This window comes from Labrus bergylta, chromosome 8 (assembly GCF_963930695.1).
Source record: "Labrus bergylta chromosome 8, fLabBer1.1, whole genome shotgun sequence".
Taxonomy (NCBI): domain Eukaryota; kingdom Metazoa; phylum Chordata; class Actinopteri; order Labriformes; family Labridae; genus Labrus; species Labrus bergylta.
The window spans coordinates 10,154,697-10,174,596 of NC_089202.1; the positions used below are offsets into that span (position 1 = coordinate 10,154,697).

The following is a 19,900-nucleotide window of genomic DNA, read 5'->3' on the forward strand; positions in this document are numbered from 1 at the left end:
TTCAGAGCACTCACTTCAAGGTCACTACCATTTAACAGCCCGCTGTGAGGGGGCAGGTCACACATGCTTAAGTGGCCAATAAAAGTTTTGGCAGGATATTGCGGGTCATAAAACAACCCCCCTCCCCTCTCTCTCTCTCTGTTTTCTATTCTCTCATTTTTGTTTTTCCTCATCTTTTCATCAAATGTGCAACACTTCTGTTAATCAACTTATTTCACCACGTAATGGCTTTATTATTCTACTGCTTCATTTATCTACATACTATCAATGTGACATATGCTTGGATCACACTTAAAAAATCATTTAAGCCTGGAATTGCATATAACAGATCCTTTTTGCTGTTGTTTCATCATTAAGCATCACTAACAGGAATCACAGTGATCTTAATCTTTATAATTGTGGTGCACATTTCCATCAGAAGTAACCCCCCCTCCTCATGTTTGTTCTATTAGCGTCTATTAACTACTCAGCCTCTCATTTTCCAACTTTCTTTTTGTTAACCTTTCCTGTTTAAAAAAATCAAAGAGCAAAGGTCTCTCCCCCCCCCCCCCCCCGTTATACACATGAACATGGCCCCCACCTACTACCTCTGTAGACTCTGGTCATTAATGTTTGAGCTTCATCTGAACTTTGCCTAGTCTCTGACTCAGGCTGATAAATCACATGGGGTAAATGGCTAAAACAAGGTGTAAGTGCTAATTTATAGCCCCATCCATGCACGCTCTAGTTTCCCCTCATGAATCTCGACATCACCATGAGAAAGTAAAAAAAAAACTACCACTCTCCCAAAAGCCCTTTTAACCTGTTTCAACTCCTGACTTAATTTTCGATGGAGCAGCTGAGGAAATGTGGAGTGTAGCAGGTCACCCTCCCTTGTGTGTAGGAGAAAGCAAGTCGAGCATGTGCCGGAGCGCAGATGCACATGTCAGAAATGTACACAGGTCTGGCTGCTTTACTGTTGACGACTTCCAAGAGGAGCTATGTCATAAGAAATCCCAGGAGGGGCGTAAATCCAATGCCTGAAATGTTCACACGTGCAGAAAGATAAAGGAAGATAGACAGAGTGAGGACCTTGTAGTGGTAATTGCTTCGGTATCAAACATTGATCACTTCTAATGTGGGATTTTGGCTGTTTTTGTCTTTCAAGTTCAGGCCCGTGAAAGGGGGGAAAAAAAGAGAAAAAGTAGGAATGTGGCCTTGAACCCATCTGTCTGGTGTGCATTAAGAGCCTCTCGACAAAACAATCTTGCTGCCTTTCATGAATAAAAATCAATCTTGTGTTTCCTTCTTAGATGAAAAAGGCACACGTGCACACCAGTCTTCCTGCATTTGGACAAAAACAGGTTCCCAGCCGGAGCTCTCTGGAACATAGCCGTCATTGTAAAGCTCACCCAACCAATCTACACCATCTCACTTTTTGTTTTTCTCGTTTTTTTTCATCCGTCTTCCTAAAGCCCTGGAGGTGTCTGTGGCCAGTTAGTGCTCCCTCAGTGATGTGTGGATTTTCTGGGTCTGCATGGCTAGGGTCAGGCCCCTAGTATGGGCCTCTCACACCTGGCTCGGAGGGCTTCCAGGCTTGGGCTTAGCTCCTGGGAGGCATGCGCTGTTTGCTCCAGGGAAAGCTTGTATGCCTTTATCACCCCATCAGTGAGAAAGGCTGTGAGGTCACTCTTTCAGAGGTGCCAGTGCCATCTGGTACTCCTGTAGGCCTCACACTCACAGCCCTGCTAAGGTGCTGCAGATACACAGGAGCACCAGAGGTAATGCTGGGATCATTTGGGATTTTCATTCTTGCGTTTGAAATAAGCATTTAAATGATGCTAGCATCACAACTGATGCACTGATGCTGTGTTTAGCTCAACACAAAACATCAAGGTTCAGGGCGGTTTTGTTGTGCGCCGTCCTTGCAGTCCTCGTCGCTTTGGCAATGGGTCCGAATCCAACCTCGACCCTTTACTGCATTTCATGCCCCACCATCTCCTCCTAATATTTTCTATCTCTCCCCACCCGTCCTAACCAAAGGAGACGAAAAGTGGCCCAAAGATATATAGGAAAAAAAACATGGGAGTGAAATGATGAAGTGAAAATCTGAAAATTGGTGTCATACTTGGTTTTTGTAGTTTAGAGATTTATACTGTTGTTGGTAATCACCTGAAGTTTCGTGTAGCCCCACTTTTTTTTAATTTATCTCAACATCTACTTGAATGAATGCTGTCAAAACGGATCAGTTTATAGTGCCGTCAAAAGGTTGACAATTTTGTTTTTCAAGGAAATATCGCAGCAACTTTTATTCTGGGTATACTGTAGCTCCAACATGGTAAAGACATCACTATCATTGGCTGACTGTTGATTTGTGAAAACCTTGAACTTCTCACCTTTTATTTTGTGCTCTCATCAGGTCAAAGGTTACTAAATACTTGGCTTGTGACTGTGGTTTTAAAGCCCTTTTACTTATGTTTTCATACTAACAAACCTACCAGCTAAATTTCAACATGTTAGCGAGACAATATGAAATAATTGTAAGCAGCTAAGCATGCTGACATGGGCATTTCCCTTTAAGATTTGCTGTGCAAAACTGAAATAAAAACAGCCTTTAGTATTCTGAGACTATAATGGGGAATGTCCTTGTGAACATTGTTAACGATCAGTGATGCAGATTTACTCTTTAAATTATTATGACATCCTGGGGGTGGCGGGGGGGGAGTGCTCTGAATCAAGATTAGAGGGTAAGGTCAGTCAGTTGAGCCTTTAGGCAGAATCTTGCGTGTTATGAACTGGTTGCCGTTTAACCTGGCTTGATCACCATGGTAACTTACTCCAAACTCATAACCTGGTGTGCGCCAAGTAATGTTCAGAATTTCGGCTGTAAAGTGTCGACATTTCATAAAAATATATCCTGCCGATGTTCTCCATGGGCATCACAGATCCTCAGCTGAGGTAATTTGTACTTTTTTGTCGAGGGCACACTATGATAAGTAGTTAAAGGCAGAATATGTGATTTTTCACACTTAAATGTAATAGAAATCAAGTATATCCTATATGTGAGTCATGACTGTCTACAATGGGTGTAACACCCGAGTCCCGCTGTCTGTGATGCTTTCCAAGCTTTCCGTGTCCTATCTTCAGTTTGTTTACATCGCCGGGACGACGGCCGGCTCATCTCATATAAAATTTGTTTAATTGAGGGACTAGAGAAAAGAAGAATAACATACTGTACTCACTGCTTAACTGTGTTTCTAGATCACGCTCATTTCAGGTAAATTTACATGCAGTGTAAAGATACGAGCATAATAACGATCGCTAGCATTAGCATGCTAACACAACAATGCAGCACGAGTTGTTTTGGTTTCATGCTGGTGCTCAAGGGCGACATCTGCTGGATCAAAAAATGGCATATTCTGCCTTTAAGTGTTTATCAAAGCTACTTACAGTTCCTCAGATGGTTAAATTGATATATTTATATTTAACATTCATTCACATTAAAAAAATAATTTTCTCGATTCTTAATTGCAGCAGCAGTGCCATTTTTTTACTGTCATAACTTTTATATATTCCTCAATTCTTCTCGTTATATCAGTCTGACTGAGGCAGACTGCCATTCATTCCTTTTTGTCAAAGTCAAATGACACATACGATGTCTCCTTTAATGTGAGCGCTCTCAGAGGTCGTAGCAGAAAGCTTTCAGAGAAAGTTCATTACAAGCTTAATGCTATTCGATGTTTTAAATGGAGCATCAGGCTTTGTGAAGCCAGGTCACTCAAATAAAACCTGCATATGTGGAGACTTGTCTCCTAGTACACCCAAGAAAATTGCCTGTTACACGCTGAAGAAGAGCGTCTGCTCTAAACGTCCGTGTGGCAATTAAAATACAATTTTGGAGCGCTGTCCTAATTGTTTTTCTTGTTTTAACATTTTTTGGGATTCAGCACCTAGTGGTTTTACGTTGAAAGGGAGTTGAGTGTGTTTTTTCTTTCAGTACTCCGAGTACACCCCCCGTAATATGGAGGCTTAATTCCACTTCTCTGTGTGAGCACATTTGAACAAAATACATGCCTACTAGAAGTCTAACAAGAAACTATTTTAACTCACTGAGGATGACAAGAGGTGAGTGAACAAATATAATTCCCAAGGTGCAAACACTGTAAGGGGTGTGCTTCTGTTAAAAAGACCTGGTTGTCTACACACAGTAGAGCGTTACCACCTGTAAATAAAACACCTTGTGCATAAGGCAAGAGAAGTTGTTTCACTAATCTCAGAACATGATGTCAGCTGTGCTAATTATCGCGAGGAGCTTGACGAACAAAATGAAAAGATTTTACCTGACTGATTGTTTCTCTTGTAGGGTTTACCCAACCACCAAAAGTAACAACTGTGTTTAATTGGTAACTGTAAAATATGAACAGCAGAGAGCGGTCAGATTAAAGAAAAAACAATTACAGTCAACTTGAAGCAATTACTCTCCGCTTTGAAATGCTTACTGACATTCCTCAACGTAAGCTTTGTTTTTAGCAACACTTTCTCTGTTTTCACTCCTCAAAGGCCATGCCATTTCTGTCACTGCATGCTGTTGTTGACTAAACACTTGCCATCTCTAAGCCTCTGTAGGATCAAATTGAAAGTGAAGCTTAGGGTCGTAATCTACGGGAGTGTTTTAGAGAAACAGCCCTTTATTACGCCTTGGCTACATTTTGGAGAAACACATTCTTAAACTTAACATATATAACCTTTATTCCCAGGAGGCCATATCTCATCACATGCTGTATTTTATTGTATATACACAGGCTTACATGCTATAAGTTATATTTGTGGATTTATAGCTAGCACAGGAATGGGAGTTGTGCTGTAAACGCTCCAAAAGTATTACTGTATCAAATAAGTCATGCTCATATTTCATCTCATGCTTTTATCTCGTCCTTTCCTCCTCTCTCTCTCTCTCTCTATCCTTCTACCTTTGTATTTCTCTCTTTCCTTCTTTTTCCTGCTACCTTTTTCACATTTTCTGTTTTTAATGCCACGGCACTTATAATACCATAGGTTAAAGCACCTTGACTTCCAGGTATCCAAAGGGGGGTGGGGGGGCTGCTCTGACGGCCTTAAAAGGAAAGGGGGATGCGTCCAAGTCAAGTGTTTCATTGCCATTGCTAGTGTCTGGGGTCTGGAACACTGGTGGCCATACAGGACTCAATCCAGCTTTTACTGTCACACAAGCAGTAACTGTAGTCTTTTTCACAAGGCCTCAAGTGCACCTGAAACACAAAACCCTTTTGTTGAAACTTCTGTTGGTCTGTCTTTCAGTGAAGTGTCGTTACTACTTATATGTGGAGGATCAGCCAGGCGAAACATCGAGGCTCACATACAGTGCTCTGTTTAGTATTTACTCAAATAACAAAACAAACAAAAACATTACATAGTTTGTTTAAATCTACCTTTTTTAGAAAAACACATTTGGATCACAGACTGACTCTGCAGCGATCTGATAACACAACAGTTTTTTCAATTACACCAGTGCATATACTGTAAGACTGATGTTTCATTCCTCTTAAAATCGGGATCTTTGTTTTCGTGGAATACTCTGACGCAGGCTCTTTAAACATTTTACAGAGCGTAACTAAATTCTTCTCTTGCTGCTCTGGCTGTTTTGCCGAGCATTAAGTGAAAGCCCAGACATAGTTGGGTTAACAGCGTTGTTGGAAGCCCTTGTTGGAAACAGCGTATTGTGTTGTCTGGCTGTGTTATAGGTCGTCAGCTCTGGAGCAAAGGGGAAAACCTTTAGTAAGGCCCATCGTCTGTGTAAACATTTCCATTCTGTCTCGGCTGGGTCAAGAGGCTTTTTGCTAATGTAGCAATGCATATGCTGCTTATTGTAGGAGTGAACATTTCCTTGTTTGTGTAATCAAGGAAGAAGTATACGTAGGGGAAGTTGAGCAAATGTTCTGGTTAATCCTTCAGGATAAAGGAAATTTGAGAGGGAAAACATAGGAACTGCTGACACATATGTGGACAAGCGCTGTGTCTGGAGTGCGAAGAAGATCTCCAGGAATGCCCCCATCGTACCAACAGAGACCTGAACTTCTGGTTTGTAATGAGATCCCATGGGAACATGTGCATGTTTTCCACTCGCTCTCCTGCAAGTCTGAGAGCCGGTCACTGCTCCTCGTATGTGCACACTTTTCAATCTGAAAAAACACCTCTTTATTTCCAGACACTCTCACACTAATGACACCTTTCTGGTGCATTCAAAGGTTGATTCATTCACACTTTCTGTCTAAACGCTCATGGTAAATTCTAAAGGTCACTTGACAAGGAGGCTGGTTTGTTTGTCTTTGTTTTGTTTACTTCATTACAAACGTGCTAGTTAACTCCTAAACCATAAACCAACAGAACCACCAAAAAATTCTAAAAATTACATTCACTGCTCACGAGGTCTTGTCCTTGTTAAAGCCGGTTATATTTTGGAAAGCCAATAATATTTTCATGTGCAATTTGAGGTCTGAGTCACTTTTCCAGGATGACAGAAATGACTTCATTTGGTCGGAGGAAATTTAGGAAATGAGCGCTACACATGGTTTCGGCTCAGCTCTCTTTACTCTGCTGGCAATATTTTGTCTTTGCCTGCAGTCTGGCCTCTCTCTATTGAATTAAATCCCCAGCCTTCAAAGTGACTGACATACTTGTTGCCGCACTAAAACATATACTACTGTATACTCCATCAACTGTTTAATACTGCACCACAGTGAAAATCAATGTCCAGTCAACCTCATACTGATAAGAAAAACAGAACAAGGTGTCATGTTGTTGGTTAAGCGTAGAGCCTTGTTCGTACCCTGCAGACCCCCTCAGACCCTTTCTGGTCCCCTCTCACAAGAGCCGACCATTTGCATCTGAACCCAATTCAACCCCACCTGGCTGACCTATATTCTGCCTCCTTTTTCTCTCCTCCTGTCATCTGCAGGAGTTTTCAGGCTTTGCAAACCCACTGGCACTAGAATTACAACCCTGCACTGCAGCCTGTTTGACTGTAGCAGAATTCAGTATACGAGCCAATTATAAGACTGTTTGACTTGGTTCATTTCTCAAGCTCTCATTTTGTCATCTCTGACCTTGCTGTCTAAGATACATAAACTATGATTTGGAGAAAAAATAAATCTTTTGCAGTTGTGCAGCACACAGGCAAACAGACTGAAATCCTGAGTATTGGAGTGGGTTTTACAGCTGATTCCTGTGAGCTGACTGTACTGTGGGACTGAATTCATATGGCTGGCCAGAACCAAAGCGAATCACACCACTGCTCTCTCAAGAGCAGTAAGAATTTACCCCAGCTCATCTTTCAGTTCGCTTTTCAAGTGGGTGGATGTCATGCAGTAACTTTTCTCAAAAGTCTTCCCCATTTGGATGGGATGGGAAAGGCTCATGTTGGGCTTTCCTCGGTTGTCTTTGTCCTTAAATGACTGTTTTCTAATATTTCTGTTGGTGCCATCTTCTCTATAAGCTTTATACTACTTTATATACAGAAGAAATAGAGAAGTTTATAAAATGGAACATGCTATGTCCTTCTTATTTCCTTACAGTTTTGTAATCTCCTCAGCTCACTAGGCTCTGCTCAGTACTGCAGTAGTTCATCAGGTCTGCAGCACCTCATTCAGAGCTTTATCAACAAACTACTGGAGAGGCCCCCCCTTGCTTCACTTTATGCCATTGTTCCATTAGGTTCGTTTGTTTGTCTTCAGGGAATGTATTTGGGCTTAAGCCCATAATAAACTGTGTCAAACACTGGCAGACATGTATCTCAGGACCGAAATGGGAGCATCCCCCTGTTGTTTTACTGTATGCGGCTCAACGTAAGTCTAGCTGCTGGCTCGGTGAATCGGTCTGGCAGAGGCAGTTTGTCTGGCTCTAATGATCTGGGTGATTAGCTGAATTACAAATGGAAAGTTACCCTGGAACGAGTCTTATCCAGTTCAAGAGCTGTTTAATGGGCCTGATTAAGAAACTTGTCTTCATAGCAGACAGTCTGCAGAATGATAAATGTTAGGACCATGAAGTTACCTGGCTGCTCTTAATATTTGACAGCTTTTTGATTACACTCAATTCTACCGAAATATCCAAACTGTCCATTCTAAAGCTGCACTAATCAATATATTTTACATACATAGTCTCTTGGGATATTTGAGCGGTTTAATGGCCTGCAGCTCAGCTGTGTTGTGTCACTCTCACGGGTATGATCAACCTTTGGGAAATGCACTTACCCATCAAGCCCAGCACCAAACGATGACTTACTGGATGTTTACTCTATCAGTTGGTCCAGTCCCAAAAGATACAGGGGATTGAATATTGGAGCAGGCCACAATATCTTTGTCTTTAAAGCATCCTTTTCATTTACCCCCAATATTTTTCAGCATAGTTAAGCAAAGTCCACCCCCCTTGTTCTTATTCTGACCACTTAATAGCAGTTTATGTACCCCTTAGCTGTTTTGTCAACTACAAATTATCACTGCAAGAAAAATAAATCCTACCCCCCTTCCTTTGAAGTGAGAACCAGCCAATCACAATGCAAGGACGAGTTTTGTAAAAACAAAAACTAAAGGAACTATGCAGAGAGAGTCAGAGCACCGTCAATGATTAAAACGTAGATCAAACGTTGAACTGAAAGTGGGTCATAAGCTGGTCCAAAAACATAATGAGTGAAGTTGGAGGGAATTATTCTGTGATGACTCACTATCATAACTGAATGCCAGTAGAGTGGGAATGAGAACTAATTACAATTTTATTATCCCATATATTTCTAGAATCCAGTGTGGATGCTCACACTTTAGAAATTCAAGTAACTTACTTTCATTATAGTGACAAACCAGAAAAAGGATCGATAACAAGCTTTCTCCCCAGACATTGCAGTAAAAGATACAAAGCTTGCGTAGGTACAGGGAGCTACACTTCAGACCTGAGTGCAGCTTCTGGCTAATGCAGACCATAATAAGATAAGAGGCCCTAAGTTGCACTGTAAAAGATGGAGATTTGGCCTCCATCCCAATGCCCTGCTAGAATAATTGTTGCACGCTGACAGAAAGTTTGGCTGACCCAGTTTTGATCAATTCCAAAATGTTAAATGAAACCAAAGGGGCAGAGTGGTGAGGGGAACAGTTGTGTAGAGTTGAAGCTGTTGAATTGATTTCTTACATCTTTTTTTTTTGTGTGTCTGCTGCCTTGCATTGGTACTGCCACCCAGACCCCGGAGTACTTCTCACCTCAGCAGTGGTCAGGGAGCAGCCCTTCCTGCACATTCCTGGGGCTGTGGAAGATAATTGCTGCTGTTTATGAGAGGGAGAGGCCCTGAGGAGACACTTCCACCAGACCTTAAGGTTTTACTTCTCAGAGTTCTGGTTCGGACACAGAAACAGGGTCTGTCTCTTCCTCTCTGTAGCTTGATAAACCTTCAAATCTTCAATCTGCACTTCAGCAAAAAAAAAAACAATACTTCAGTATTGAAGGAAATAGAGTGTCAGAGCGGTGCACAGATGCCAGACTGCTTCATTGAACACTTCCAAGTTTCCTCCATCTATCCTGCTGCATAATGCCTTACATTTAAATTCTAATCACTGTGCTTTGAAGGAAGCTCATTGTCTGCCAGCTTCTCATTACGTGACAAACATGCAGAGGGACTAAGCAGTGTTATTGTTATACTTTGTGTGAGGTACTGAAGAGCTGCTCATGATTACTCGAATGGAGGCCCACATTTTTGGCTCCAGATCAGTGACAGACTCGGCACTCACATGCTCTTCTTATTAACTCTTTTCCAAAGTTATTGATGACTGTCAGTTGTGGAGTTTCAAAACAAATCCCAGGTCCCACGGCCACAGTCTCAGTTATTCACAAAAGTGCAACAAGGCCGGGAAAGTGCACTGCAGTGTGACAATTTCATCACACTCTCTCTCACGGGCTTAAGTGCAACATGCAGGTTAGCTTTCCATTTTCCTGTAGCAGTTTCACAGCTAATTTAATCACAAGCGTGCGGAAATCTATTTGAAGCGCACAAAGGTGATTACTCTGAGGGTTATTAGATGTTTCCTTTTTAACGGTTTCTTACCAGACTCTGCTGGCTGCACTTTCCCAATAATGGGAAGGTTGTGTTTTTTTTTTTTTTTCTTCTTTTAAACACAGTTACAAAATCATTTGACCTCACTGTTAGTAGAGTGACTGCGGTCCACGCGGATTATCTGATTCAAAGTTAAACTGTACAAAAAGAACAGCTGGAATCAAATCATTCCAGGAAGCAGCCACTGTAATCAATCTGAGAGAAAAAGATAATGATTGTGAGGTTTCTGGCATGCTTCTTAAGGGTTTCAATATCAATTTCATGTCTCTTATTCCGCACACTTGTGATTAAATTAGCTGTGAAACTGCTCACCAAAATGGAAGCTAACCTGCGTGTTTCACTGAAGCCTGTGAGAGTGTGATAACTGGTCTCTGAATTAAATCCACACATGATACAGACATTCATCTAGATTACATTTTTTATCCAGAGGTTTGTTTTTAGTAAACACCCATAACCTTTTGATGCTATTCTCGTATAATGATCAAAGATTACACGTCCGTTTTAAGTCTTTTTATTTTGAGCTTGACTTTTGGGAACCATCAGCAATGTCTGATCTGTCAGCAGCTGAGCATTCAGGTTTGTAATGACCCTTTTAAAAGCCTCATTAAGTTGACCTATCTTTTCTCACCCCTGTTTTCAAAAGGCATTCCTCTAAATACAAAGGAGGAGAGATACTGTACACAGGTGCACGCGAGAGATAAAAGTCTGTGAGTCAGACATCAGCTACCGATTTGAAAGGAGGCATGCAGCGTATTACTCATCCAACAAGAGTCGCATTATTTAAAGAATGTTATTTTGGCCACTTTTTACATGCTAGTTTAATCATTTTTTCGTCGGCAGTATTCCTGAGGGATGCTCTCTGGACTCTGTGCGCCAGCTGCACGTTATGTCATTGCTGCTGTCGCTCATCTGTCAGCAGCCGTCCCATACAGAGTGGGGGACTCGCAGGAGAGCAGGACACTCTGGCCCTCGCTGACTGAAGGGGTTAATCATGTTTTCATAAACACACTCTGATGTGGTCGGCTTTGATTCGCTGCATTGTCCGAGCTGCTGACTGCTGTGACGCGCGCTTCTGAGCGCCCAGCAGGGGAGGACTGTTAGGAATGCTCTGGCCAGACATGTTGTGAGTAATTAACCCTGATTGATAAAAGATGAACTGCAGCAGCATGCACACACACACACACACACATATACACACACAAACATACACTCACAATCTTGCTGCATGCACACAGCAGCTGCACCTGGGAATTTTGGCTTGTCCTCAGCATATTCACGGTTTTCATGCTCCTCCAGAGAAGAGGAGGGGAGGAGAACTATATGACAGGAGCTGCAGCCTCTCATCATAGCATGTCAAAAGAACCTTTCGTTAAGAACTCGCTAGAAGTTGTTTTGTTGTAATCAAGTTCTTGCTCGAAGATTGAACTTTTCTTTGCTGTTATTTCTATTGAACGATCCAAAACATGCAGGTTGTAAGCCTCTGCGGTCCATTCAGGAATCTCCAGCTCCTTCTACATCTTTTAGTTCAAGCTCATCACCTTTAGTCATGTTCAAAAACAACTGAGGAATCTCGTGATTTTTTTTTTTTTTTTTTTTTTTCAGAAAATCCTCTTAGGTTCTACCCCACCAAAACCTCGGCTTCTGCCAAGAAATAGTCAAACAGGCCTTCCAAAAAATGTTCCACTTTCGATGTGTTCACTTGTTTATACTTCAGCTCTTTTTCCCCCGTGTCAGCTAATGTATCACCTAAAGTTTCAGAGGGTTCAAGCTGAGCTCATGCTGCTGCTGTCAACTTAGTGTGAATGCAGTAACCCCCGTTGTGTGGACGACCACTGAGATGCTCTTTAAAAAGAAAAAAGGGAAAAAAATACTTTTTTAAAAGGGACTTTTGTGTGTTCCCCTCATGTCCAGCAGTGTTAATTTCCCTCCCCCCCCCTCTCCTCCTTTCACAGAAGCCCTTCACTTTTACTGCCCCCCATCGAGATCCCTTGGCTCTTATTATGGTCGTATTTATGTATCCTGTTACAGATGGAAGTCATGTCAGCATCCAGTGAGGCACCCCGCTCAAATATTTTCCCTACATTTGTGTCCACTGACTTGAGAGATGTTTGTGAAGTGCTGTTTTTTTTATTTTATTTCTTTGGATTTTTGAAAAGTGACCTTTCTGCAGCTCAAGTTTGTGTGACGTTTAAGTCATGATGGGTGAGAAATAACATGAATCCGTTTCACTCACAGTTCACGTCTGTGTTTATTGATTGACTATTCTTTCAAATTCAACCACAACATTACATTCTCTGAGTCCACTTTTTATCATAAACCTGTAAATATTACTGTTAATATAAATATAATGTAAGCTTGTTGTTCTAATGATGATATCTGCTGGTGTCTGATTCATATGAAAACTTAACAATTAGCTAAAACACAATGTTGAAAAACTTTCATCTACTTTGCATATGTTGATCAGTTTTCACACTAAATACTCTGCAAACATTACCTGCTCATCTTCTTCTTCTGGGTGCTGAGAAGGACGAACATGTGGTTGTCTGTTGAAGGTGAAAAAAGGAAGAAAAAAACTGCAGATGATTAAGCAGACCCTACCTTTGTCTTTCTGTTTCTCTGCAGCTCTTGGTCAGATAATGCTGTATGTGGACGGGATGAACGGCCTCATATCTCACAATGAAACAGTACAGTGGCTGTACAGCCTGGTGGGATCCAAGGTAAAAAGAAAAAAGGAAAAAGAAAAAAAGTAATATGGACATTCAGAAGAAGATATACTGTTTAATTTTATAGCAACTCTATTTCTGCTCCGACAGAATTCAAATAATCACACACTCTGAAACCTCACTGCTGTGTAAACATTGAAGCACAGTGGTCACCTCGGCCCTCTAGTGGTCACATTTGGAAATGTTACTGCATATCAAAAGAAACCTAATCAGCCAGCCTCTCTTCCCCCTCTGTATTTTGTTCTTACTAATGAATTTTTTTTCATCCTGTGTAAATGTTGAAAAAATATTTGGCACTCACTTTATTTGTATTTAATCAATTGCCTGTCTTCTCTTCATTGTGGCACATTTCCATTGTTAATATTCATTTCAGCAAGATGTGGCAGCTGTTCAGAGGTATAAGATTAACTCTGATTATTTTATGACTACTGACATGATGTTTATTTCACTCTTAAGCTAATTAGCATTGACAGCGTGGGCCTATTACTCCTTTGTCTAATCTTTTTCTCTCTTTTTCACACTTTTGGACGAGTGGAGATTTGAAAGTTAACAGAGTACTTCAGTATTTTAGAACTCTTTTGTTCTTGTTGGACTTTTTACTATATGTATATATATTTTTTGTTAGATTTTGTGCCGTATTTCTACTGCCTGTGTACAGAACATTATGTCTTTTTAATTCTGCCTCATCGTCACACAAGTTTCTTATCAAACCCCTCAAGATGTTTGAGAACAGGAAACATTTTTTTTTAAGACAATATAAACCCAAACCAATACTCTGTGCAGTCTTCATCCATGTGTTTCAACAAAAACACTGTTCACAATTGAAACATATTGTACTGTTAAAAAAAGCCGTTTCTGATTTCTGTGTGAACTGTATTTCTTTCTGTTTTTGACTTTTGTGTAGTTCCGTCTGGTGGTGAAGACGGCTCTAAAGCTGCTGCTGGTGTTTGTGGAGTACACTGAGTCTAACGCCTCCCTGCTCATAAAGGCTGTGAATGTTGTGGATGCAAAACGAGGTAAGGGTCCAAGCTCACCAGACATCATCAGGGTAGCATTTTAGTTAGCAGGCTGAACTAACTGGTGTATTTTAATTGAACCTCAAAACTAATCAGAAATACCATAGGTATGAAAAGACGTGGAATTACAAGAAAAGACTCTACAGAAGCGCATTTTGTATTCTGTATTTAGAATAAAGTACATGCTGTATGTCTGCAGGGATATTTTGATTTTTAAAGTCACCACAGATTATTTCAAATTCAGTTTTCTTGAATTCCATCAAGTGTCTTTCAGCTGACTGCAGACTCTCCTGTTGCACAGAAGTCAGATCAGTTACCCTGAGCAGATCCCTGAACGTCCATGCAAACAAGGCTTATAGAGAAGCCTGCTGCTCTAAATGCTTCACATACTGCTCCGGTGTAAAACAGGGGTTGAGCATCAGCCTGCGAGGTTCAAGTATCCCTCTGTCTGTGCTGTGTCTTATCCTGTCACCTCTGCTGTTACATAAGATGACTAAACCTGATCCCCCCCCCCCCTCCCAGGTCTCCTGACAAGAAGGAGATGGACTCAGCCACATTGTCTTTTGAGTTCAAGTTGCTCCATTCTCTTTTTCTACTGCCCGCTTGTATAAAGGAATACCTCTATTACTACATTTTCTTTAATCAAGTTATGAGATGACGGAACATTTTTTTTAATCCTTCACGCTGGCGCTGCAGGGTTCTTTATGCTTAAGGTGACAGAGTGGATCTGTAGAGAGTTATTTACGTGAATATGTGAAGATTGCAGTGTGTTTCGTCTTTGTTTTGTGTTTGCCTTTTGATTAACGGTACCTCTTGTTGCATAACGTTTGCTGCTGCAGACACAAAACTGTGGTCAAACATAACGGAAATCCTGGATGAAAAGGATGGAGTGGATACAGAGCTGCTGGTGTATGCAATGACTCTCATCAATAAGGTCAGTAAAGGGTTAATGTTAAATGTCTGCTCCATCTCTGTTTGTTCCTCTTCACTGAGTTTCTTTCTTTCAATCCTTTTTTTACACCGCATGTTAAGATTTAATCTACATTTGAGTTTCTTACTGGAAGAATTAAGAAAAACCTGTTAATGATTGGAGTGTAAATGCTCACAGTTGAGCAGATCTACAAGCTCGATTGAATTAAGTCCAAATTGAATCTGAAAGTTGGGATTGAGTTTGTGACAAAGTGCCACTCTTATCAAACTTATAATCAACCTACCCTGTGTTTCAGAGTACACAGGTTGATGTTATAACACTAGAATATAGAAATGTATAATGTAAGAGTATTTAATAACGTGACTGAAGTTTATTCAGATAGCATATCTTGTTGCTTCAGAAGTTATTTACCCCCTTTCTGTTGCTCTACATTGTGCAAAAAAAAAAAAATTCTCGAAGTTGATCATAATTATTGCAGGAACAGGTTTAGATCCCTTCTCATGTTTTTTGAATCTGTTTTAGACTCTGGCAGGCCTCCCAGACCAGGACTCATACTATGACATGGTGGACTGTCTGGAGGAGCAGGGCATCGAGACCATGGCCCACAGACACCTGAGCAGGAAGGGCACTGACCTTGACCTCGTTGAACAGTTTAATATTTACGAGGTGAGAGAGCCTGAACAGCCTGCATTAACACATAAGAGTCAGTAGTGTGTTCAGAGGTTTCACTTTTAGGGGAGAAAAACATTTATTTACTGAGTTTCTCTATGATGCTTTTCATCCAGATGACTCTCCGGCATGAAGACGGTGACGATGAAACGCAGTTGCCACCCAGCGGCCGCAAAGACCGCCGCCGGGCCAGCGTTGGTGGCACGAATGAGAGGCGTGGCCTAGAGAGAAGACGTAGCCGGAGACATTCCCTTCAGAACAGCAGAGGCCACGCTTCTGCCCCAGCTTCACCCAGCAGCCCTCACACTCCTGCAGGCAGCTTCCTGCCCTTCAGCGGCCAACGTGTGGAAGACATTAGTGAAAGGTGAGACGAGTGGGGTGGGGTGGAATGGGGTGGGGGGTGGGGGGCGCACAGAAAAGGAAAAGTGGAAGATATTCAAGAGAAGACATGAAACGTACTCTTTGCTTCTGTTTCTATTTGAGCTTAAATGTATCTCTTGGTTGATCCTATTTGTTTAAACCCTGAGAGATAGCTGTACCTAAAAGAGAATCACAAATGATCCATGAAGTATAACTCTGTTAGACAGGAAACAGCTCGACTGCAAGTCTTGTCTTATATTTCTCTTTCGGAGGGATGCTTCTCTTCTGTCAGAGCCAAACAGAAAATTTAATTATAGAGGCATTTAAAGAAAGGCAAGGAGACCTGGAGAACTGACTGTTGCTTAAAAGTGAATTTTGAATTAATTTCTCCAGCGTCAAAGACATTCTTCTTCCCCTGATGGAAATAGGAAGCTTCTGTAAAAACATGATATGAGCTATCTGCTCTTCGTCTCAAGCCTCGCTTCCTTTAGTAAGAGTGCATCACACTTCAACTCCTCAGAGCCATCTGAGTTATATGACACAAACCTTTGTGACTACACTAACTCACAGCAACCACAACTGGTGATTCAGGCAAGAAGCACATTTCAACTTTGTTTATTTATACAGCAGCCTGGCCTGCACCCTCTAAAGCACTAAAATGTAGTCAGAAATGTATTTTTGATCAAAATAAACCATTTTATTCCACTGTTTTTATGAAGACCAAAACAAGGCTTTCATTTTAAACTGAGGATTACTTTTTAACTTGCTTTTGTCTTTTTAAAATCACTTTTTCCTGTCATTCCTGGTTTCACAGGTTTGATCCCAATTATAAAATACACGCTTCTGTAGAGTAGCACATGCACTAATAATCCTGGTAGCACTCAGGTCTTTAGGTGTACTTAAATTCAGTCCAGCATGTCATTTGATACGAGCCTTGCTTCTTCCAGTTCAACAGAGGAAATTCGAGCCGCCTTTGAAGCTCACCATTTTTTTGTATTGTTAATGAAATCCAGACAACCAGGAGGGATCCGAACGGCCTACTGTCCACAGACTCCAGTATGACCATGTATTCCAGAATATCAGTTCAGACGCACTCGATATCTCCTGCGGCCTTTAACTTCTGTTCATCAGTATAATATTTGATTTTCTTTGTATTAATGCTGCTGTTACTGTTGCCTGTACATATCCATTTCTTACATTAATAACGTTGTCAACAAAGTGTCTAATAACCATGTCATACATCCTTCAATGTTTGTATCTTCTCTACACTAACATTTCTTCTAATGCTGGTGTTAACAAGCATCTGTCGTGTATGTGTGTTGTCTCTGCTGTCTGTTTTACATCTTGTCTCTGTCCAATTTCTCTTTCCTCTCGCCTGCCTACGTCCTCCGTCTCCTCCCTCCAACCCTCCTCTTGTAACAGAGAAGAGGAAGAAGAAGAGGAGGAAGGAGAGGAGGAAGAGGAGGAGGAAGGAGAGGAGGAGGAAGAGGAGGAGGAGGAAGGAGAGGAGGAGGAGGAGGAGGAGGAGGAGGAGGAAGAAGCAGATGATGAAAGTCATCCAGTCACTGAGTCCTGTAGGCAGGGCGCTCACAGGTATTTTAGAGAGGGTGGTGATATGGCTTTCCCACTTTACCTCATAAAGTCTCTCCTCTTCATTTCAAAGTATAAATATTTCCTCGTTCCCTTTGGACTCCTCCTCTCTTGTACTTTGTCATCCTAGTGTGGCTCCAGCTGTAGCAGACACTCCTAACATGTGTTTGAACGTTATGTGTATGGCCAACATCCTCCCTAAAGCCAGTGACCCTGAAGGGCAGAGAAAATATCTGAGCACCAAGAGCAGAACTTCTTCTCCTGTGTCAGCACCACCTAAAAAGAGGACCTTTAGTCCTTGGTGCGTTCTTCCATGCCCACATGATTGTGTTTCCCTGTTGCTCTGCCAGGTTCTGCACATACTCAGTGTCAGTCTACCCCACCTTCAAACCCCCTTTCACCCCCCTCATCCCCAGACTTCAACCAGAGCTACATGTGTGTTGGGGCTTAGAAGAGTCAGAAGAAAAATGTTGTAGGTTCAGGGCAGGAGCAACAGTTTAGTGTTTTACCATTAAGCCTCACAATGTGGAAACACACTGTCCTTATCACTGGTGTCTGTGTCTCTATGTATCTCACTGCACACACGGCAACACACGCGAATACTAATAGTAACCCTTCATTTTTGTTTCATCTTGCACATGCTGTAGCCCCTTAAAAAAAGGTTTCCTCAGTCGTATCGCACAGAGGCGCCCTCATGTCCCATCAGATGTGATTTATGTTGCATGTGTCATCTCCAATGACATACTGCACCAGAGAAAGGGAACTCATTATGACTTCCTTTTCTCACTTGCTGGAAAGAATTATTTTGTGCAACATTCACATCTCATCTGTCTTTGGTTGTGGCTCTGTTCCACAGTTAATCTAAGTCAGTAAATTATTTAAAAGCATCAAAGAATAATAATAATAAAAAAAAAAGCACAGATCCCAGTCAGTGTCTCTTGGTGGTTCATGTTTCTGCAGAGATCTGTAGCAACACAAACAGGCCAGAAAGTCTATTATCTTATTGCTATGTAAGCCTGCTTCGCTTTCCTAAATGCAGGAAAAACGGAATGCCACTAAAACCATTTTATTTATGGGATTTTAGTGCTTGATTGCCTCCAAACAGCAGCACGACTTTGTAAAACGTACAGACACATTCTCGTCTCTCCCTTGTTGGATCTTTTGTTTTGTGGTCTTGCAGCCCTCCCTCCTACCTCACATATCTGTTTCACTATCTTTTTTTGCGTGTGACTAATATTCCACTAATTCCTCTTTGGAGTGTCTGATTGTTCCTCTCTCTTTTTTTTCTTCTCACATCAATCAGTCTGACTGATTCAAACAACTTGTCTACATCTAACACAGCTAGGAAGCCCCGCTGGGCTGAAAGGTAAGGCCAGGAGTCAACAGCTCAAGAAAACATGAATATGTGGGGAAAAGATGATGATGGGTCTAAGGTTTTGTGACTAAAATGGAAAGCTTTAGAGGAAGTTTTGTGGATGAGCACTAAACAGTTTACAGTCATTTATTTTGTAACATCTCTTTTTTTTTATTGTGCATCTGTTCTAAAGCCAAATGAGCACGACTTAATGTTGCATCCATACAAAATAATGAGTTCTTTGAGAAAAGTGCAGAAAAAAATCGTTAAAAGATTGATCCAAATGTACAGACTTGGATTGAAGCGTTTGATGGCAACGCTTTCCCAAGAGGGTTCAGTTGTATTTCAAAAAGAAGCTTCAGAGCACTGTTCTTTCAACACTGTCATATAGCAGTGTAAAGTATGATCATAGAATTCATATCAGATTCTGAATTGATGTCAAGGCTTCTTCTCTGTCTTTTAGTGAAAAGTGTTTTGGAAAAGAACAAAGCACTTTTTTCTCCTTCTTTCAACAGAATCAGTGCAAATGGCACTCCATACCCTGGCAGGCACCAGGCTCTTACATCTTCCAACCATCGCTTCTCCTGTTCAGCAACATCCACACCTGACTCCAAACCCGTAGAGAGGTTGGTGACTCAGCTTTTCCACAGCTAGTGCACAGCGTTTTGTGGACATAATTGATTCAATATCACTCAGTAAATCTGCAATGTTCTTATCTGAACAAGTGTACAAATTCGAATGTTCTCTATCCTCTTTGCATGTAGACCTGGTTTAGGCGGCTTGCTGACTTCATCGTACAGACAGCATCAGGAGTCTCTGGCTGCAGAGAGAGATAGAAGACGCGTAGAACGAGAGGAGCGACTGCAGAGAATCGAAAGAGAGGAGAGGAACCGCTTCAAGTTAGTCTCACCTTAAGAATCAGACCCAACACACGGCATGACTTCATGTCAGAGAGAATATATATTTCTTTACTTTGTACTGTAGGCAGCTGTAAAGCCAATAAAGACATGCTGGCATGGGTCATTTCTAGAAACAGATGGCCCCAGTCCTTTCTCAAGAGAGACATCCACAAATCTTCCATGAGCCTTAAAAAAGCTGGTCTGTCTTTCTTTATAGGGATGATTAGATGCACTGAATCATAGCAGGAGTCTGTGTATGTTCTGCTCA

The 19,900-nt window shown here is 41.4% G+C and overlaps 1 protein-coding gene across 3 annotated transcripts in view; it reads left to right on the forward strand.

Moving 5' to 3' along the window:
- fhod3b (formin homology 2 domain containing 3b) overlaps positions 1-19,900 on the forward strand; it is an 86,007-nt gene that overhangs the window by 51,396 nt on the left and 14,711 nt on the right. For 2 of the 3 annotated variants that reach the window (XM_029277967.2, XM_065957996.1), the window contains exons 6-13: positions 12,713-12,807; positions 13,718-13,829; positions 14,669-14,763; positions 15,283-15,426; positions 15,546-15,793; positions 18,683-18,745; positions 19,249-19,359; positions 19,498-19,632. In XM_029277967.2, coding sequence (XP_029133800.2) covers positions 12,713-12,807; positions 13,718-13,829; positions 14,669-14,763; positions 15,283-15,426; positions 15,546-15,793; positions 18,683-18,745; positions 19,249-19,359; positions 19,498-19,632 — 1,003 coding nt within the window. The remainder of the gene's footprint in view (positions 1-12,712; positions 12,808-13,717; positions 13,830-14,668; positions 14,764-15,282; positions 15,427-15,545; positions 15,794-18,682; positions 18,746-19,248; positions 19,360-19,497; positions 19,633-19,900) is intronic. The other variant, XM_065957997.1, reaches the window with a different exon arrangement.